The 22,772-nt window shown below is 40.0% G+C and overlaps 1 protein-coding gene across 1 annotated transcript in view; it reads left to right on the top strand.

The window, feature by feature from the left end:
• Positions 1 to 1,826: 1,826 nt before the first annotated feature.
• Positions 1,827 to 22,772, top strand: part of LOC143864134 (Zinc finger, C3HC4 type (RING finger) family protein) — a 48,130-nt gene continuing 27,184 nt past the window's right edge. The window contains exons 1-5 of the mRNA XM_077374956.1: positions 1,827 to 2,609; positions 4,789 to 5,515; positions 6,195 to 12,199; positions 15,023 to 16,536; positions 16,915 to 17,178. Of these exons, the coding sequence (XP_077231071.1) occupies positions 2,266 to 2,609; positions 4,789 to 5,515; positions 6,195 to 12,199; positions 15,023 to 16,536; positions 16,915 to 17,178 (8,854 nt within the window). The 5' untranslated portion in view covers positions 1,827 to 2,265. The remainder of the gene's footprint in view (positions 2,610 to 4,788; positions 5,516 to 6,194; positions 12,200 to 15,022; positions 16,537 to 16,914; positions 17,179 to 22,772) is intronic.

The raw sequence follows: 22,772 nt of genomic DNA on the forward strand, positions 1-22,772 counted from the left end.
AAGAAAACTAGTTCCGGAAGTAATGAGAAGTGGCTAAAAATCAGAAAACGAAAAACTACACTCAAAATATGATAGATCTTGGGGGATGATACTTTCACGCCCCTTGCATTATGTGCGCGCCCCCCTTATAATGTGATTTGACATAAAAAAGGGGAGCGTGCACGCAATGCAGGGGAAGTGAAAATATCATCTCCCTAATTCTTTTCTTGATTTTTAGCAACTTCTCATGCCCATCTCAATCGTGCGCTCTAAAGTCTCTCTCCTTCTCGCACTGCCCATCTCGATTTACCATGAAAGCAAATTCCTTACTGCTAACATGGGCTAAAAGTATTTCCTAGAAACAGAGTGGATGATTGAGTAAATAATTAAACTAAATTATTTATAAGTAAATACTAATTCAATTGATATTGTGATGTCAATTTCTTATATCCAACTTTAGATCTCGACTCAACAAATCTTAAATTTCATCCAAGAGTCCAAGACTTCAGGATGGTTATGAAAAACCTTTGTGTTTTACCTTGATCTGATCTACGGGAAGAGCATGTTTGATTAAAAAAAATAGGGAAAATTACATTTACACCCCCCGAGTTTCTAACACATCCACTTCTACCCCTATAGTCTAAAACGTGACAACTACACAGTTTCAATTTGTGTAAGGTAGACCCCCTCAGTTGACAGTTCATCTACAGATTGAAGGGTTAGGATGATCTGATGGAGCTGATTTTTTGGGCACACCCTATCTATGTCAGGGTCCATCAAATGAACGCTTTGGATCATTCAAATAATGAAAGCCCATACCCAAATCCAAACACTACAAAAAACACAGTGGGCTCACATTGTTTGGATGATCCAAAGCATTCATTTGATGGGCCGTGACATAGATAGGGTGTGCCCATAAAATCAGCTCCATCGGATCATCCTAACCCTTCAATATGTGGACGAACCGTCAACTTAGGAGGTCTACCTTAAACAAATCGAAACTACATGGGTGTAGTTGTCACGTTTTAAACTATAAGGGTAGAAGTGGATGTGTCTGAAACTAGAGGGGGTGTAAATGTAATTTTCCCAAAAATATAAAGAAGAAGGATCAAAAAGCAAATGAGTAAATAGAGATTATATGTGGTGAGTGGGTGTTAAGTCCGATCTGTTTTTTAAAAGTATAGAGAAGAGGATTAGGATCATCCAATGGAGATGATTTACAAGGATAAAAGGCTTATCTGCGTTGTGGCAAATCAAAAAGTACAGATCAGTCAGGCACTCGCAATTAGTTGTCATAGTTTTAAACGAAATAGGACCTAAGATTTTGATAATCAAAGTAAAATTAGAGAACAGAGGTCGGGTCAACCCAAAAATTAAATCCGGCTTACTACCTGACCCAACCTAACTTGGGGAAATGCCAATTGAACCCGGGCCAAATTTTGATTTAACCCATCATCTCGAGCATAGATTTAGATTCGGCCTCAATAGGAAAATGGAGCATCTAATAACGCATCTTCACAAATCAAGAACTATGAGATCGCCCATTTCATTTTGGGGTGACGGAAGGATCGTACCATTGGAGCCTTTTTTTTTTGTTTTTTTCCAATGCTTAGGGATGTCAGGTTGAGCCTAACCCGTTGCACTTGCACTCCCTGAATTAATCGGACCCTAACCGCACTTCTAGTTCTATTATGGAGATTCTTTCCTATCTAGAAAAAAAAACTAATGGCCAATTAAAATCGAAAAGTCAGATTGAAAATATCAACGGTCCAGATCACTTTCATTCCTTGCATTTCTTTCCCTATAAAACAAAGTAAAAAGAACCGGTCTTCGTGGACCAATAATAAACACCCCGCCATGATTTTTCCGGGAAACAACATCGCCAAATAGAAACCCTTTTCATGTGCTCCAATCTACGGGCGAAATCTGCCATTTCCTCAAAATTCCACCTCAAAATCCCTCAAAACCTAATCCTTCCTCTCACAATCATCCAAAATTCTGCCCTAGATTTCGATCTCCGCTCGAAGTCTCTAAATCTAGCCGTAGATCGTGCGGAATATTTTCAATTCTCTGTCTCTAATGTCGTACGGCACTCGAATTTAGGGTTTTCTCGTTGTTTATCTTTTACCAGCGAGTCATAGATCGCTCGAAATAGAAATATCTCCAATTCTCTGTTCTTCAATGTCGTCCCGCACTCGAATTTAGGGTTTTCTCGCTGTTTCTCTGTAGTTTTTTGTTCTTTAATGTCGCCGGGCACTCGAATTTAGGTTCTTCTCGCGGTTTCTAATGGATTCTTCGAGGATCGATCCGTTTCTTTTGGAGGATTTCGGTCAGAGAGTCGATCTTACGAGGAGAATCCGAGAGGTTTTGGTGAATTATCCTGAAGGAACAACAGTATTGAAGGAATTGATTCAGAACGCCGATGATGCTGGTGCCACGAAAGTCTGCTTGTGTTTGGATCTTCGATCACATGGCGTGAACTCACTGTTATCGGATCATCTAGCGGAGTGGCAAGGCCCGGCTTTACTGGCGTATAATAATGCTGAATTTACAGAGGATGATTTTGTTAGTATTTCAAGGATTGGAGATAGTAAGAAGCAAGGGCAAGCTTGGAAGACTGGTCGTTTCGGGTAAAAACTGGAGTTTTTGTTTTTGTTTTGGGTATTGATATTGGCACTACTATGTTTTACTAATTGAACTAACTTGCATTATCTTTTCTTTCTTAATTTGCTATTGAGAGCTTTTTTGGAAATTGTGATGACTTTTGATATTTGGAAATTGTGATAACGTTTGATAGCTGGTTAAATGGTAAACGGCAAGATGAGTTAGTGCAATTGTTAGAACATGGTAGTGCCCATATCAATAGGTTTTTTCTCTCTCTCTCTCTCTCTGTTTCTCAACTTCAAGTATACAATTAGTTGTTGTTGTACTGTTAAAACTTGTTTTTCTTGGCTACTGATATTGGCACTACCATGTTTTAATAATTGCACTGACACATTTTCTACTGAGTTTTTTTTTTTTTTTTGGAAATTGTGATGACTTTTTACAGTTAGTTAAATTTAAGGGCAGTGATAAATCGACTCCCAAATATCTTAAATCGACTCCCCTGTGTCTTTCTCTCTCCTCTGGGTTAGAGAGAGAAAGTGGAGAGAGAAAGACACATGGGGAGTCTATTTAAGATATTTGGGACTCGATTTTTCACTCCCCTAAATTTAAATAGTAAAAGGCAAGATGTGTGAGTGCAATTATTAAAACATGGTAGTGCCCATATCAATAGCCTTTTTTTTCTCTGTTTCTCAAGTTCAAGTGCATTTAGTTTTTGTTGTACTATTAAAAATTGTTTATTTAGCTACTGAGTGCTTTTTAATCAAAAAGCTTAATTTGCTACTGAGAGCTTTTTTTGGAAATTGTGATAACTATTGATTGCTGCTTAAATGATAAAAGGCAAGACGAGTCAGTGCAATTCTTAAAACATGGGTAGTGCCCATATCAATAGCCTTTTTTTTCTCCGTTTCTCAACTTCAAGTACAATTGATTTTCATGAAGAAATTAGTTTGAATTTGTTGGTGCAAAAATCTTACATTCTACTTTAATAAGAGATGAAATAACCTTCAATCGAAGGTTTCGAATACCAGTCCAATTTAATAAAAATGTGTCTAGAATTCGAGTAATGTGCGAACCGCAATCACTCAAGGAGGTTTCTCTTTCATCTTTCTCCAGGTTCGTGTGCCGCTTCGTATTTGGGCCATTTAATCTTTCTCTTTTCAAATTTTAAGTTCTCTGTGTGAACAGAATTTTAGAAACATTTTCTTGCTTTCTTCATTTATTTTAGATTGATCGAAGGATGCATGTTTATCGGCGTAATGCACTGAAATATATTGCAAGTCTCAGTTAAGACACGCCAAAGTGTAGAGTTTTAAAGTAGAGAAAGTTTGGACACTAGTCAAACTATTACAAGGAATTTTAATGTGGAGCCCATTAGTTCTTGTTACATAACCAGATTAAGGATCTAGTATTTCTAAAGATATGATACATCAAAACTTTGAAATTTTGTGAAATTGTCAAAGTTTTTCAGCATGATAGGCTCGAATAAAATATGGAAGTTACTGTGGCGAGCTTAAATTCATAACGTCAGCCACTTACCAGAAGACAGGCCAGATATGTGTTATGCTTTTTTTAATCATATGGAGTTGTGGGCGAATTTGAATGTTCAAATTATAATAAGAGGTGAATCTTTTTGAGTGAGTAGTTTTTATGTTGGCACACCTCTTACAATTAAAAATCCAAGTGTTAAGAGTGTCTAGGTAACGTATTTTCTCTAGGATTTGCTTTCCAATCCATCTGGATAGTTGAGCTCTGAGTTTTTTTTTCTTCTTTTCGACTTTTTAATTTTCTTTGAGCAAAATTTCCCTTAAATTGGCAGACATGGACCATTTGGTTACCATTTAGTTGGGAAGAATTCTTCAAACCACCGAGAAACTAGCTACCATGCCAAGTCTATCTTATCTTAGCTGGGCTTTGTTACTTTTCAAAGTGTTTTCTTCTTTTTCTCTCACAGAGCTATCTTCTCACATTTGCATTTCTGTTTGATGGTTAGACATTTATTACATTTTCTTTTTCTCTCACAGAGCTATTTTCTCACATTTGCACTTCTGTATGATATTACTTCTGCTTGTAGAAACTGAGCAATTGTTTAATTGATACATATTTTGTAAGGAAAAGCATTGCTCAATGGAAATTTAACAAATCTTGGCTATCAGTTACGTGATTTACATGTTCTTACCATTCATTGACGGTTGACTTTATTAGGGTTGGCTTCAACTCGGTGTATCATCTTACGGATTTGCCATCGTTCGTGAGTGGAAAATATGTGGTATTATTTGATCCCCAGGGTGTATATCTTCCAAATGTTTCGGCAGCAAATCCTGGAAAACGTGTTGAGTATGTTAGCTCCTCAGCCATCTCACTTTATAAAGACCAGTTCTTTCCATATTGTGCTTTTGGATGTGACATGAAAAAGTCTTTCCGCGGAACTTTATTTCGTTTCCCTTTGAGGAATACAGATCAGGCAGCTGTCAGTAAGCTCTCAAGACAATCCTACTCAGAAGATGACATCTCTTCTATGTTTGCTCAACTTTATAAGGAAGCAGTTTTCACGATGCTCTTTCTTAAAAATGTTCTATCAGTTGAGATGTACATATGGGATGCTGATGCCCACGGGCCACGGAAGATTTATTCTTGCTCAGTCAACTTACCAAATGATGAAACAATTTGGCATCGGCAGGCGATTCTAAGACTCTCTAATTTAGTCGAATCTCCAGATAAAGAAATGGATTCCTTCGCATTGGATTTTTCAAGTGAGGCAGTCAGTGGAACACATTTGGAAAAGCGGATCGACACCTTTTTCATAGTGCAGTCAATGGCATCAGCTTCTAGCAAAATTGGTTCTTTTGCTACCACTGCTGCCAAAGAATATGATCTTCATCTACTTCCTTGGGCATCTGTTGCAGCATGCATATCAGATAGTTTACCTGAGGTTAACTTGTACTATCTCTTATTGGGATTATTTCGAAATTTTATGTTTTCTATTGGGACAATATCAGCAAATTATCACAGAATTAACTTAAAAATTGGGCAATTTCAAAATATGACCTTTTTATTGGTTCAAAATATGACTTTTTTATTGGGACAAAATCATGAAGCTATCTCGGAATATACTAATTAATAAAAAATCTATAAAATATTGTAAATAAGAAATCCGTATTACCCCAATAATGAAATGCGTGTGTTTCTCTCACGGCTTGCAATTTATCATGAAATTATCTGTATAATATCATTTCAAATAATCATCATGGAAATATTGTGTTAAATTGTAATTATCAGAGGTAATCATCACATTGGATACTACACCCCCATTCTTTCCTTTCTTCTCATCCGAACCCGCACAAACTTTATTTTCTGTTTGTATATTTTATATTTTTATTTAATATACTTATAGTTACTGTTTATGAAAAAGAAAGAAATTAAAAAAATGATAAGATAATAATTGTTGAATCATATTCTGTCTCTTAAATTGAAATAATTAGAATTTACATGAGAATTGTTCATTTTCTTTTGTTGTTGGGAATGAGCCTGCAAATGCATTCGTAGCTTTGCCATGTTACACTGCTTACTTTAACTCAAATAACTGTTTTCGTGTAACTTGATTTTAACAGGTTGATGTTCTTAAACAAGGTCGCGCATTCTGTTTTCTTCCTCTGCCAGTAAAAACAGGATTGACTGTGCAAGTGAATGGTTACTTTGAAGTTTCGTCGAACCGCCGTAGCATATGGTTTGGTGCTGACATGGACAGGGGTGGAAAACTTCGTTCTGATTGGAATAGGCTTTTATTAGAAGATGTCGTGGCCCCAGCCTTCAATAAGTTACTGCTAGGTGTGCGCAAGTTATATGGTCCCACAGATTCATACTATTCATTATGGCCCAGGGGATCTTTTGATGAGCCGTGGAACATTTTAGTGGGACAAATTTACAGAAACATGGGTGATACTCCGGTCTTATACTCTGATATTGGAGGGGGGAACTGGGTGTCACCGGATGAAGCTTTTCTTCATGATGAGGAGTTTACTAAAAGCAAGGAACTCGAGGAGGCTCTTGTAATGCTGCGCATGCCCATTGTTCATTTACCTAAACCTTTGGTTGACATGATTTTCAAATATGCTTCTAGATTTCAGCAAAGGGTGGTTAGTCCTTTTACAGTGCGGCATTACCTTAGGGAATGTGAAAACCTGAATACTTCAAGCAGAATTTTGAAAATAGTTCTGTTAGAATATTGCCTCCTTGATCTAGTTGATGCTGATGTTCGTAGACATGCAAATGGCCTGCCTTTGTTGCCTTTAGCAAGTGGTAACTTTGGATTATTTTCCGAAGCCTCAGAAGGGATATCATATTTTATCTGCAACGAATTAGAATACAAGCTGCTGCATCAAGTTTCTGATAGTATAATTGATCGGAATATTCCTTCCGACCTATTTAGCAGACTTTCAGCTATTGCAAAGTTTTCAAACGCGAATATTGCTTTATTCAATGTTCAATGTTTTCTCCAGATATTCTCAATATTTTTCCCCTCTAGTTGGAAATATAATGATGGAATTGTCTGGAATCCGAATTCTAATGCTGACCATCCGACAACCTCATGGTTCATGCTTTTCTGGCAGTATCTTCGGGAGCAGTGCGACGAGTTGTCAAGGTTTGGCGAGTGGCCTATCTTGCCATCCATTTCAGGGCATCTGTACAGACCTTCCAAATTCTCAAAGTTGATTAACACAGAATTGTTATCTGATAAAATGAACACTGTACTTGCTAAGATTGGCTGCAAGATTTTGAACCCTAATTATGGAGTTGAACACCGGGAATTGTCTCTCTATGTTTACAATTCTGATGCTGCAGGTGTTCTGGATGCAATTTTTGATGTTGTTTCTTCGGATGAGAATTTCCTGCAAACACTTTTCCAAAATATTGTAGTGGATGAGAAAAATGAGCTCCGTCAGTTTCTTCTAGACCCAAAGTGGTATGTTGGAGGCCATCTATCTGAATCTCACATACAACACTGCAAATATTTACCTATTTATAAAGTCTACGATGGAGGATATATTCACCCCTTCCACTTTTCGAATTTAGAAACGCCTAAAAAGTACTTGCCACCTTTGGATGCTCCTGAGTATTTTCTGGGAGATGAGTTCATTTGCAGCTCATCTAATGATGAAGACGACATCTTATTGAGATACTATGCAATTGAACGTATGGGGAAGTCATGTTTCTACAAGAAAAATGTGCTAAACAGAATTCCCGAGTTGCAGCCAGAGGTTCGTGACACAGTTATGCTATCTATATTGCAAGATCTGCCTCAACTATGTGTGGAGGATGCATCATTGAGGGAATCATTGAGAAAGTTGGAATTTGTTCCAACACTTAGTGGAACTTTAAAGTGTCCTCAGGTGTTATATGATCCTCGAAACGAAGAACTATATGCTCTTCTAGAAGATTCTGACCTTTTTCCTTGTGGCTCATTCCAAGAACCGGGAGTTTTGGACATGCTGCAAGGTTTGGGCCTTAGGTCCTGGGTTTCTCCTGAGACAGTTATACAAAGTGCTCGCCAGATTGAATCAATTATGCATACCAGTCCATCAAAGGCATATTCGCGAGGCAAGGTGCTCCTCTCATACCTCGAAGTAAATGCAACTAAATGGTTGTCCAGTATATCTAACGATGGTCAAAGAACAATGAATAGGATGTTCTCAAAAGTTGCAACGGCATTCAGGTCTCGTGGCACATCTTTGGAATCCGACCTGGAAACATTCTGGAATGACTTGAGAATGATTTGCTGGTGCCCTGTTCTGGTTGCTGCTCCTTATACATCTTTACCATGGCCTTCAGTGTCATCAGTTGTGGCGCCACCTAAGCTGGTACGGCTGCAAGCAGATTTGTGGCTTGTTTCAGCAAGCATGCGTATACTAGATGGCGATTGCTCTTCAACAGCCTTGTCGGGTAGCTTGGGTTGGTCTTCTCCACCTGGTGGTGGGGTAATTGCTGCCCAACTTCTTGAGCTTGGAAAAAACAGTGAGCTTGTGACAGATCAGGTACTTCGGCAAGAATTAGCCCTAGCAATGCCAAGGATATACTCTCTATTGACAGGCATGATTGGCTTGGATGAGATGGAAATTGTCAAAGCTGTTCTAGAAGGGTCTCGCTGGATATGGGTTGGGGATGGGTTTGCAACATCAGATGAGGTAGTTATTAATGGTCCTCTTCATTTGGCTCCTTATATACGGGTTATTCCTGTTGATCTAGCAGTTTTCAGGGAGTTGTTTTTGGGACTGGGCATATGTGAGTTTTTGAAGCCTACAGATTATATTAACATTCTATGTAAAATGGCTGGGAAAAAAGATTGCACTCCACTGGATGCACAAGAACTCAGAGCAGCGGTATTGATCGTGCAGCATTTGGCTGAAGTTCACTTCCAGGATCAGCAGGTAAAAATCTATTTACCGGATGTGTCATCTCGGTTGTTTCCTGCCGCCGATCTAGTTTACAATGATGCTCCATGGTTACTTAACATCGGAGACAATACATTTGGAAGTACATCTACTATTTCTTTGAGTGCAAAGAGAAATGCCCATAAGTTTGTTCATGGGAACATTTCAAATGATGTGGCGGAGAAACTTGGTGTCTGCTCTCTTCGTAGGCTATTGCTTGCCGAAAGTGCCGACTCAATGAATTTGAGTTTATCTGGTGTTGCGGAAGCTTTCGGGCAGCATGAGGCTTTGACAACCAGGCTTAAGCATATAGTTGAAATGTATGCCGATGGACCAGGAATTCTTTTCGAGTTGGTGCAAAATGCAGATGATGCCGGAGCTTCTGAGGTTGTATTTCTCTTGGATAAAACTCAGTACGGTACTTCATCTGTTCTGTCTCCTGAAATGGCAGATTGGCAGGGCCCTGCTCTTTACTGTTTCAATAATTCTGTTTTTAGTCCACAAGATCTTTATGCAATCTCTCGTATTGGTCAAGACAGTAAACTTGAAAAGCCTTTTACAATTGGAAGGTTTGGGCTTGGTTTCAACTGTGTTTATCATTTTACAGATATCCCTGGGTTTGTTTCTGGGGAAAACATTGTTATGTTTGATCCTCATGCCTGTAATCTGCCTGGAATATCCCCGACCCATCCTGGCTTACGGATAAGATTTGTTGGGAGAAGGATTTTAGAACAATTTCCTGACCAGTTTGTACCATTTTTGCAATTTGGCTGCGACTTGCAGAATCCGTTTCCTGGAACGCTCTTCCGCTTTCCTCTCAGGACCGAAAATGCTGCTTCACGAAGTCAAATAAAGAAAGAGAGCTATGCGCCTGATGATGTCCTATCACTTTTCTCTTCATTTTCTGAAGTTGTATCCGAGGCCCTACTTTTTCTCCGCAATGTGAAAACTATCTCCATCTTTGTGAAGGGTGGAGCTGGTCAAGATATGGAACTACTTCATCGCATTGACAAGCAGAACATTAGTGAGGCTGAAAATGAACCCCATCCATTGCATACTATGCTTAAATTCATACATGGAGATCAACATAGTGGACTTGATAATGATCAATTCTTTAGCAAGTTGAGTAAAACCATGGATAGAGACTTGCCATGGAATTGTCAAAAGATTGTGGTAAAAGAGCTAAACTCTTGTGGCGAGAAATCCCATTTTTGGATGACCAGTGAATGTCTAGGGGGTGGGCGTGCCAGAAGCAAATCAGTCTCCGTGGATAACAGATCTCGCAATTTCATTCCCTGGGCATGTGTTGCAGCGTACTTACACTCAATCGATGTGAAAGATGTAAAGACACTGAATAATAATAGTCCGACTACTGAAGAAGAAGATGGTAGCAGCATTCAGGATCATTTCCTTATTTCTTCAGATTCCATACAACATAGAAGGGAGTTTGAGGGCCGAGCCTTCTCCTTCTTACCGTTGCCAATTAGTACTGGTCTTCCTACACATGTTAATGCATATTTTGAGTTGTCATCAAATCGAAGGGATATTTGGTTCGGCAATGACATGGCAGGGGGTGGAAAAGTACGATCTGACTGGAATATTTACCTCCTTGAGGATGTTGTTGCGCCTGCTTATGGTCACTTGCTTGCGAAAGTTGCAGCAGAGATTGGCTCATGTGATCTGTTCTTTTCATTTTGGCCTACAACTACCGGAGTAGAACCATGGGCATCCATGGTTCGGAAGCTCTACGTGTGCATTTCTGACCTAGGACTCCGTGTCCTATACACAAAAGCTAGAGGAGGTCAGTGGATCTCTACAAAACAAGCTGTTTTTCCTGATTTTACTTTTCCCAGATCAAATGAGCTTGCAGAAGCATTATCTGAAGCTGGTCTGCCTTTGGTCGTTATTTCTAAGCCTATAGTGGAGAGATTTGTGGAAGCATGCCCATCTCTGCATTTTTTGACACCTCAATTGCTAAGGACCTTGTTGATTCGACGCAAACGTGAATTCAAGAACAAGGATGCAATGATCTTGACATTAGAATACTGCTTGAGTGACATAACAGGATCTGTTCCCTGTGATACTTTGCATGGTTTACCCTTGGTTCCTCTTGCCAGTGGTTTATTTACTACATTCAGAAAGCGGGGAGAGGGTGAGAGAATATTTGTTACAGGCCAAAATGAGTATGGTCTTCTTAATGGCTCCGTTCCATATAATCTTGTAGACTGCACTATTCCTGAAGAAATTGTCAGGAAGCTGAGGGATATAGCTCAGTCGGGGGACTCTAATATTTCCTTGCTGACATGCCATTCACTGGAGGACCTCTTTACCAAAATTTTACCCGGAGAGTGGCAGCATGCTAAGCAGGTGTCATGGACCCCAGGTCATCAAGGTCAACCAAGTTTAGAATGGATGGGACTCTTATGGAACTATTTGAAGTCATCTTGCGTTGACCTTTCAATATTTTCCAAGTGGCCTATATTACCTGTAAGCAATGGCTGCCTCTTGCAACTTGTAAAAAATTCGAATGTGATCAGGGATGATGGTTGGAGTGAGAACATGTCTTCACTATTGCAGAAGTTCGGTTGTTTCTTCTTGAGGCCCGATCTTCCAATAGATCATCCACAATTGAATAATTTTGTGCAGGATTCTACGGCAACTGGCATCTTAAATTCTTTATTTGCCATTACTGGTAAAGCACAGAATATCGAAGATCTTTTTGTCGACGCATCAGAAGGAGAGGTGCATGAACTTAGAAGTTTCATTTTCCAGTCTAAGTGGTTCTATGGGGATCAGATGGATTCTAGGCACATTGACATGATTAAGCTTCTCCCTATCTTTGACTCCTACAAAACTAGAAAGCTTATCAGTTTGAGTGGGCCTACCAAATGGCTTAAACCTGTAGGTGTTCACGAGGAACTTTTGGATGAAAACTTTGTTCGTACTGAGTCAGAAAGGGAAAAAACTATTCTAAGAATTTACCTGGGAATTAGAGAACCTTCGAGGACTGAATTTTACAAGGATCATGTACTTAATCGCATCTCAGAATTCCTTTTGCAGCCCTTAGTTCTTTCTGCCATTTTGCTTGATGTAAAGCTTTTGATTGAAGAAGATTCTTCCCTTAAGTCGGTACTCTCACAGACACCTTTCGTTTTAGCAGCTGATGGATCCTGGAAATATCCTTCCAGGTATGCTTTTCATTTGTGTTTTCTACATCCTCAGCGGCCTCGCTTTGTGATCATGTTGCGATTAGAAGTGATTACTGACTTTCAGAAATTCTTTTATACTTAGTTTGTTAAATTTATAACTGAAACTAGATTATTATTATTGTCATCACTTTATTGTTGATCACCCACACACCCACTTTCTATGGAGAAAAGAGTAAGAAGAACAGAGAAAAAGAGAAGAGAAGAGAAGAAGAAAAGATGAAGAGAATATAAATTGTGAAGATTGGTCTCCAACCCCATGTCTCACATTCTTTTATCAACCACTGCCAATATTGGTTTTTTTCTTTTTTTTTTTTGATAAATCTCTAGTAGTGCTTATGCCAAAAAGGTCAAGGACATAAAAGCATGTTCTATGGTGTTATTTGATGCAAACTTTTGGTTGGACATCACTTTTTGTATTAAGCACTTAGTGTGATTAGTGCTTTGAGATGGCTGATTCTGAGGAAACTCATGACTCTAAGCTATTAGCGGACTCTGTAAGAGTCTACGGCCCTTTTTCACAATTTATTGGCTTGTTATAATCCATGCATTGTGATCCACAATTATTGGCTTGTTATGATTCATGCATTGTGATCTAGATAACCCTAATTTAGAAAGTGCTTCGGATTGATGCACTGTAGTCAAGAGATTTTAGGTTTATGGATAATAAAGGTTTGATGCTCTTGCACTGATGATATGGAAGTGGACTAAACTTCCACATCCCATAGATACGTGGGTGTTTTGACTTTCCAGCCAGCAACGAACTTGCATTCTTGCAATGACATTTTTTTTTTTTGAAAATTGACAAATATATTCATACCAGCAAAATTACAATGGGGACTAGTAGTCCCACTAGATTTACATAGTATGAATTACCCAGGAACATTCTCCTTGGCCCAAAAGAAAAACCCATTACGCCTAACATTACCCAATAGTCTCAATTGAATCGAATCCAGCAAAAAATGCCATATTTGTGGGGCCCACCAAGTCAAGATCATGACCTGACACGTCACACCGATTTCTCCACCCTGGCAAATTCGATTTTCAAAAATCCCGCTCGAAGGCCCAGAGCTATTGTGCGCCCCTAACCGTGCACGATAGCCAACCATCCAACATCATCATTCGATCTCCGGCGGCCTCCGTCTCGAACTACGACCAAATACCGGCAACTCCCTATTAAAAATATATCAAATCCTTCCACCATCCTCTCCAAAACCTACTTCTACTAACCCAAAGATCAGAATCCTCCTCCCCACTAGAATCAAATCATTCAGATCTCATCCGAAAGTATACTCCGAGCCCTAACCATAAACCGTAACCCTAAAGACTATAATACTCCCCTCTTCCTTCCCCTTTCAACCCTAATCCTAACAACCCTAATACTCCCCCCTCCTCCTTTAAACCCTAACCCTACATGGCTACTAATGCATCTCATTGCCGCCGTCCATAACCTCCCTCATCTCCACATCCAACCTCCTCATTTTCCTCCTTTTCCTTACTTCGGCCACTTCCACAGCCTCCGACGACTCCCCCACCCACTTTCTCCATCAACCCTAACCCGATCCGGCCCTTTCACCATTAAATCCGGCCTTCTCGAGCCCAGATCGGGCCATTCCGCCCCTTCAGCCACCATCTCTACAATTCCTGCGAGATGTGCCCATCTCCGGGCAACATCCGGCCACCATCTTCTCCCTTGCCCATCAAGAGAGAGAGAGAGATAGATCATAGAGAGAGAGAGAGAAAGAGAGACCAAAGAGAAAGAGGGAGAGATCAGAAAGAGAGAAAGGGGGATAAAAAATGGAGAGAGAGAGAGAGAGAGAGAGAGAGAGAGAGAGAGAGAGAGAGAGACGTCTCCCTCCCTAGGGATTCCATCGACCTAGGGAGGGAGGGAGCCCGGGGATTCCTCCGTTTTTTTTGGCTTTCTTGAATCCATTCTTGCAATGACATGATCCCTTTACCCATATTTTGTTGTCATGCCATATCTGCATTCTGTGCCATGGATAACTTTTGAGTTTGTGAATATAGCAGCAATATTTTTGGTATAAAACCTAATAATCTTAGTTTTTTTTTTGTTTTTTAAGCAGAAATGAAAGTACTTTTGAAGGAAAGAATGACATTTCCTGTATCCATTTTTGGTATATGAGCTCTCGCAGATAGATGAATGTCTTTTGTTTTAGTTATAAATTAATAAATGTTTCTTTTATGCATGAATGGCTCATGGATAACAGTTTCTTCTACCTACAAAAGCAAACTTTAATATCTCATAGATAAGAAAATGTAAAAGTTATGTTTTCACTAAGTTTCATTTATACTCAAGGTTTTAAATTTCGACCGAAATCCGAAATTTCGGGTTTTGGTCGATTCTGAAATCGAAATTGTGATTAGCCGAAACGTTACTTTATTTCTACCGAAATTTTGAAATTTCGGTCGAAATTTCGTTTCCCTTAAATTTCAGTCCGAAATTGTAGGAGAATCCACGTCAAAATATACACTTTATTAATTAGTTAAGATTTTCGCCCACAATTTCAGGCGGTATCAAATATTACTTTTATTATTTCACGGGCTAAGAACGAAATTTCGAAATTTCGGCTAAAAATTCGGTTTCAATGATTGTCGAAACGCATTACGAAACCGAAATTTAAAACCTTGTTTATAATAGCAGGTGTTTCACCCTTGACATGTATGACTTCTACCATATACATGAATGCCTATTTGCTTCAAGCTTCAATGGGTTTCAAGTACAATAGCAGATACTTCTTTTAGATTGTTATTACATCTTTTCTTCTGAAATATATGCCTTTGCAGGCTTTATGATCCCCATATTCCCGGGCTACAGAAATTGCTGCATAAAGAGGCTTTCTTTCCTTGTGACAAGTTTTTAAATACCGAAACTCTGGAAATATTAGTTAGCCTGGGACTTAAGAGAACCTTGGGCTTTGCTGGTTTGCTTGACAGTGCCAGATCAGTTTCAATGTTGCATGATTCAGGGCATGCAGAAGCACTCAGTTACGGAAGGAGGTTGCTTGTTTGTTTAGACTCTCTAGGGCTTAAGCTTACCAATGGAGATGGAGAAGAAAGTGGAAGTAAAATTAGTGATCCTAATTCACATCCTAAGAATGGCGAGTTATGTGAAGACCCAGAAGTTATTTACCCCACAAGGTCAGTTGAAGAGAACAGCTGTGAATGGGATCTGGAGATAGAATCTTGTTTGGGCATTGCAATCCATGATAAACCAGAGGAAGAATTTTGGTCCGAAATGAGATCCATCGATTGGTGTCCTGTTTGTGTTGATCCACCGTTAAAAGGACTTCCATGGTTGATATCTACACACCGAGTAGCACCTCCAAGCATTGTGAGACCTAAGTCACTACTGTGGATGGTGTCATCAATGATGCGGATGTTAGATGGTGAATGCCGCTCACAGTACCTACAGTGTAAGCTTGGTTGGTTGGATCAACCCAGCATCAGTGTTTTGTCCACTCAATTGGTTGAGTTGTCCAAGTCATACTGCCAGCTTAAGCTCCAATCTGAACAGGAACCCCTTCTTGATGATGCATTGCAGAAGGAAATCCCAACACTTTATTCAAAATTGCAGGAATTTGTTGATACTGATGATTTCATGATTTTAAAATCTGCCGTGGATGGTGTTTCTTGGGTCTGGATTGGTGATAATTTTGTGTCACCAAAGGCACTTGCATTTGACTCACCTGTGAAATTTCATCCTTACTTATATGTTGTCCCATCTGAGCTGTCAGAGTTCAGGGTTTTGCTTACTAATCTAGGTGTAAGACTAACGTTTGATGCTGTGGATTATATCCATGTTCTACAACGTTTACAACATGACCTGAAAGGCTTGCCATTATCATCTGAGCAGTTAAGTTTTGTTCATTGTGTACTGGAAGTTGTTGCAGACTTTTCTGGTGACAACTCATTATCTGATACATATATGGGTTCGTTATTAATTCCTGATTCTAATGGAGTTCTTATGTGTGCAATGGATCTTGTGTACAATGATGCACCGTGGATGGAGAAAAATAATCTTGGTGCAAAACATTTTGTACATCCAAGTATTCACAATGATCTGGCAAACCGTCTGGGGGTGCAATCAGTTCGCTGCCTGTCTTTAGTTGATGAGGAGCTGATGAAAGACTTGCCATGTATGGACTATACTAAAATACGTGAGCTGCTGGCATTATATGGAGACGAATTTTTGTTGTTTGACCTTCTAGAGTTAGCGGACTGTTGCAAGGCAAGGAAGCTGCATCTGATATTTGACAAGCGGGAACATCCCCAGCAATCTCTGCTCCAACACAATCTAGGTAACTGATATTCAGTCCCCTTGGTTGTAATTTTGAGATTCTGGGAAAAAAAATTGTTACCTTTCAAAAAAATATAAAAATAAAAATAAACGGTAACAGATATCAGTATGATAACCAGGTTGTAGTAATATAACTGAGAATTTTGTGGGGTTTTTTGGGTTTTTTTGTTGTTGTGGTAGAATGTTCTTGATTGAGTTAGAGCACTCTGTTGGAGTCTCTATTTCCAGTCTTTTGATGCATCTATGATCTAATATTTGTTTTGTTTTGGTTTTTGTAGAATGATTTTGATTGAATTAGAGCACTCTGTTGGAGTCTCTATTTGCAGTCTTTTGATGCAGCTATGATCTAATATTTGTTTTCAAATTGTAATTTATTCAGGTGAATTTCAAGGGCCTGCTCTGACCGCTGTCCTTGAAGGAGCTACATTGAGCAGGGAGGAAATATGCAATCTCCAGCTTCGTCCACCATGGAGGCTTCGGGGCACTACTCTTAACTACGGCTTAGGACTGCTAAGCTGTTACTCCATATCTCATCTCCCATCGGTTGTCTCTAGTGGTTTTTTTTACATCTTTGACCCTCTTGGTTTGGCTCTTGCTGCACCTTCAAGCCATACTCCCTCTGCAAAAATATTCTCTTTGATAGGTATGACACCTACTTTTTCCATCATTTATCAGTCAACAATTTTTCATTGGTCATGCTTGATAGTAATTATGAATCCATAATAGTTAGTTTCTTGTGATGATCCCACAACTTATACACGTCTACACCGGGCACTGTATGACAATGCTAAATTATTACTTAATATCAGTATTTCATACAAGTGGTTATATAGCTCATTGGATACATCACAGAGCTTGTATAATTTGGCCAACTCCACGGGTTTACTTCAAAAGTTAGTGAATATAGTGGAAGACCATACAATTTTTGTATAGAGCGGAGATTCTATCAGAGGAAGAATGTCAACCAGATAAATGGTGCAAGACCTATACTGCTAGTGGATTTTCTGTTTTTTTCTTGAATGCAGATATTGTCTGGTTCTGGGTTGCAACCTGCCCCGGTTTTAAAACACGTCCATACATGGAGAGAAGGGTTCACATATGTAGCCCATGAACTTTCTCTCTCTTTATGATGTGGGATCTTCCAATCCACCTGCCTTAGGGCCCAACGTCCTCGCTGGCAGAACCCCCTTTAGGGCCTAGCGTACTTGCTGGCACACCGTACGGAGGAGGTACGGCTGATACCATTCTGTCACGCCCCAGCTCCATCATCTAGATATTGTCTGGTTCTGGGCCGTAACCTGCCCCGGTTTTAAAACGCATCTACACATGGAGAGAAGGGTTCATATATATAGCCCAAGAACTTTGTCTCCCTTTCCTATGGGGATCTTACATAATAACCTAAAATTTGTACCAGTATATTGCATAATATCATTTGAAAACTACTCCAACCCTACCCTTTCTGCAACTGAAAGGGGTATGAAGTCTTTTGACTCAGTTTAATGAAACAATCATCTGACTGTTTGACTCCCTGAAGTTGGCCGTCTTCGTGTTTTCTTTGTGTGGTTCTTTATCTGTCATGTAATGGAAATAATAGTTTGATTGTCAGAAATGTGATTGTTGTAATTCTTCAAGTCAGCTCTCTTCATTTTTGGCAGTGTGGTTTTTTATCTGTTATATTATGCTGCATAGTTTGGAAATAACATTAGCATCATTCACTTGAAAGCCCCCAATCCTCCATGAATTTCTTCCCCTATCTCATGCATAACACCCTAACCCTAACAGTCTGTTAGAAATCTTGACTTTTATTCTCCATTTCATTTTTTCTATGGCTTATTCCTTTTTCCAATAACCTTTCAAATCCTTATATTTTCTCCTCATTTCTAACTTTCAACAAAGCCCTCTTAAATTCTTTCCACAACCAAGGGATTTTTGTTTGCTTGTTCCATGCTTATACTTCTACTTGTATTTCTTCCCTTTTACTTGTCTTTATTTCTCACTTTTTTTCCTCTTCCAATGGCATCTCTTAATTCCCATTTCATCTACTCTCCTATTAGTCACTATAACGCTACCCATGATAAGTTTCTCCTTCTGAAAGGACCAACTTTTCCCATTGCTCTAGCTCAAGGTATACTTGATCACCTCGATTGTCTCGTTGTTCCTCTGTATTGAGAGATGGAGAAGGGAAGAGAGGATAGCAGAAGAGAGTGAGTTAGAGAGTCGTAGCTCTCCCGTATGTATTTATATAAAGAGAAAAAGTACAAAGATCAAAGTGCTCTTAGGCACATATTCACTTCTAACACTCCCCCTCAAGTTGGAATGTAGATATCATACATTCCTAGCTTGGTTTTTTTTTGAAATGGAAAAAAAAAAAAACAAGCTAGGAATGTATGATTTATCTTGGCTTCACAAATATAATTTATCTTGGCTTTACTCAACTCAACTCAACTCAACTAAGGCTTTGTCCCAAACTAGTTGGGGTCGGGTAATGAATCCTTTAGAAAATTTTCATGAAGAAAGTGAAAGGATCTACCCGGCTCAAATTGACTAAAGTCTAATCCTGACACTAGTTGGGTTCGTCTACATGGATCATTTTCTTCCATTCTCTACATAGATCATTTTCTTCCACCAATCCTTACATTACTAAATTGGCTTTACTCAAGGGTTTCGTAAATACATCGGCTAGCTGATCTACTGATCTAGTAAAGGCAGTGCATATGTCCCCTTTTTGGATCCTTTGGTGTATGAAATGACAGTCCACCTCTATGTGCTTGGTTCGCTCATGAAACACTGGATTGGTGGCAATGTGAATAGCAACCCTATTATCACAATAAAGTTGAGTAGGAGATGAGGAAGGGAAGCCGATCTCAGATAGAAGAGAGTGCAACCAGATAAGTTCTCCGCCTGCGTGTGACATGGAGCGATATTCTACCGCTGCACTCGACTTGACTGCTACGTCTTGTTTCTTACTTTTCCACGACACAAGTTACCTCCAACAAAAGTACAATATCCTGTGGTAGATCTCATGTCTACTGGTGACCTTGCCTAGTCTGCATTGCGAAATCCTTCTAACTTCTCATGCCCGTGCTTCTTGAATAGTAAGCCTTTGCCCCGCGCGCTTTTCAAGTAGCGAAGAATCAGAATCATGGCAGCCCAGTGGGAGGTGCGTAGTGCACTCATGAACTAGCTAACCACCCCCACTGCATATGAGATATCTGGGCGAGTAACTGTAAGGTAAATCGATTTCCCAAGTAGCCGTCTTCATCTGCCAGGTTCATCTAACAAGTCTCCCTCTTCTGGATGTTGCTATGTATTTGGGTCCATGGGAAGAACAACTGGCTTTATACCCATAGAACGAGTCTCGTCTAACAGATCTAATACATACTTCCTTTGTGAGAGGGAGAGACTGCTACCAGAATAAGCTACCTCAATCCCTAAAAAGTTATCTCAGAAACCCAAGGTCTTTTGTGGAAAATTATTTTTGATGGAAGGCCTTTAGCTTCTCTATGCTAGGCTGTGTCACTCCCAGTAATGATAATGTCATCCACATAGACTGAGAAGGACATGCCTTCACTAACTAAAGACTGAGTTGTCAACTGCACACTGTGCCATGCCAAATCGTATAATAGCATCACTGAATCTCCCAAACCATGCTCTAGGAGATTGTTTAAGTCCATATAAGGATTTGTGTAGTCGGCACACTTAGGAGTACATCTTCCCCTAGCAACATACCCTAGAGGTTGCTTCATATAGACCTCCTCAGTCAAGTCGCCATGAAGGAAGGCATTCTTGACATCAAGTTGATATAGGGGCCATCCTCGGTTGACAACAAGTGATATCATTACTCTCGCAGAAGGAATTTTGGCAACAAGTGAAAAAGTCTCTGTGTAGTCAACACCAAATGTCTGAGTATACCCCTTGGTAACCAAACGCGCCTTAAGATTCTCAACTGTCCCATCTGGCAGATATTTGATGGCAAAGACCCAGCGACAACCAACTGGCTGAGCACCATGAGGAATGGGAACCAAGTCCCAATTGTGATTGGCCTGGAGAGCGACCATCTCAAGGTCCATAGCAGCACGCCACCCTCGATGAGCAAGGGCCTCTGGAACAGACCTGGGCAAGGAAATAGAGGACAAGGAGGACACAAAGCTGCGAAAATGAGGAGTAAGATGATCATAAGAGAAAAAGTGAGAAATATGATGTGCAGTAGAATGAGAATGAGTCCGTGAAGCAATAGAGGTGTCTGCAGCCACATCTGGAGAGGGAAGAAGAGGCATTTGAGATAGAGCTGGAATTTTCGGCTGAGAAGATGATGCCTCGGGAGGAGGGTGAGGAGCACTTGGCCGCTGCCGCCGCTGATAGACCTGCATAGGAGCGGAAGAAGGGACCAAGGGAGTCGCCAAAGGGGAGGAAGGTGGGACAACAGGGACAGGGAGAAGAGGGTTAGGGAGAAGAGGGTCAGGGAGAACAGGGAGAGGAAGAGGAACCAGAGGGTTGGAGATAAAGGGATTGCTGTCCGCAGTAGTAAGAAAGACACGGATTCAAAGAAGGTGACATCGGCTGAAACAAATAAGCGTCGCAGCCGAGGATTATAACAACGGTAACCCTTCTGAGTATGAGAGTAGCCCAGAAAGACACACCGCTTTGCCCGATGATCCAATTTATCTGGGCTGGGTGAGAGGTTGTGAACAAAACAGACAACTAAAGACCCATGGGATGAGGGGAAATGGATCCCTTGAGGGTGTAGGATGGAGAAGGGAGAAGAACCACCTAAAATATAAGATGGGAGGTGATTAGCCAGGGAACAAGCTGTAAGAATAGCATCGCTCCAATAGGATTTTGGAGCTTGCATCTGGAAGAGAAGAGTAAGGGCTATATGAAGAAAGTGTTGTAGCTTCCTCTCGGATTCACCATTTTGCTGAGAGGTGTATGCGCAAGTGGACTGATGGACAGTCCCATGGGTGGAGAGAAAATCACTAAAGTCGGTGAAAAAGTACACCTGTCATTTCACGTTGGTTTCGGTGGAAATTTAAAACCATGTCCATAATGCGTACACTTTCCATTATCACGCTCTCTACCACTATGATAGCCTCCTTGAATCATTGCCTCGGCTTCTCCCAATATCAAAATGTCGTCTGGCAACATCACCTTTGCTTATTGAATATGTCCGGGAGACTCATCACCCACACTAAGATTCATGGAAGACTTGGAGATCCTAATGTGTTAAAGATGAGAATACGCATTATTAAGGGAAGGAACCTTCTTTTTAGCAAAGATCCGTCCACGAACAGAATGGAGCTTTGAATTGAGCCCAAAGAGAAACTTTGCTACCCTAAACTCTTCTCATCTATCATGTGATAAGAAAAATCTGAAGGCAAATATCTATTAGGGTACAAACAGGTTCAATATTCCACAAAGGGATCTTTACATTCTTCATCTTTTGGTAAGTTTGCAAGCTAGCATATCTCATTGGTGTTTAGAATGTCCAATCCTATGATATGTCAAATCCTATGATCAGCACTTGACAGCTTATATCCAACCTACCCATAAATGATGCAAAATCCTCATTCTCTTCATCCTTCATGTTCCTCCTAAAATTGATAGTCCACTCTAGAGGACCATTATGTCTGACAAACATTTATGCTCTTCAAAAGGGGGATCCCCACATCATAAATCTAACTACTATATATAAAGGCAAAATGATGGGTTAAGTTCTTCCACCCTTTGCCGTTATTTCCGCTTGTGTCCCACTGCCATAATTCCAATTGTATCCCACATGTAAGGGCATTTGTGTCATTTGCCGTTATTTCCGCTTGTGTCCCACCTTTTGATCCACACGTCAACATTACTCTTTTACCATTAACCCCTTTGCTGATATCTAACATCCGTCTCTATGAGAAATTATTTGAGGGTAAAATCGTAATCTACATACAAAAAGTACCGACACGGGGTACCTGTCTATGACAATTATGGCAAAAAATTACCAAGAAGAGGTAAAGACACATGACAATGACGAAAGAACTACTTTATATTACTCATGCAGGACACTTGCAAAAGATTGATGGATTCCGGGCACCTTAAGAGGAACAACAATTATGGAAACCCCTATCGATTGGAGGGCTAGGATCAGCCTATATCGATTGGAGGGCTAGGATCAACCTATGGAAATGGTTTTACGGGCACAATCGATTGATGTTGTGTTCCATCACTTGGACGGTTTAGATCAACCTATAACCC

Source organism: Tasmannia lanceolata, unplaced genomic scaffold (genome assembly GCF_043159265.1).
Source record: "Tasmannia lanceolata isolate RefF3 unplaced genomic scaffold, GAP_Taslan_0.1 ptg000048l, whole genome shotgun sequence".
Lineage (NCBI taxonomy): Eukaryota > Viridiplantae > Streptophyta > Magnoliopsida > Canellales > Winteraceae > Tasmannia > Tasmannia lanceolata.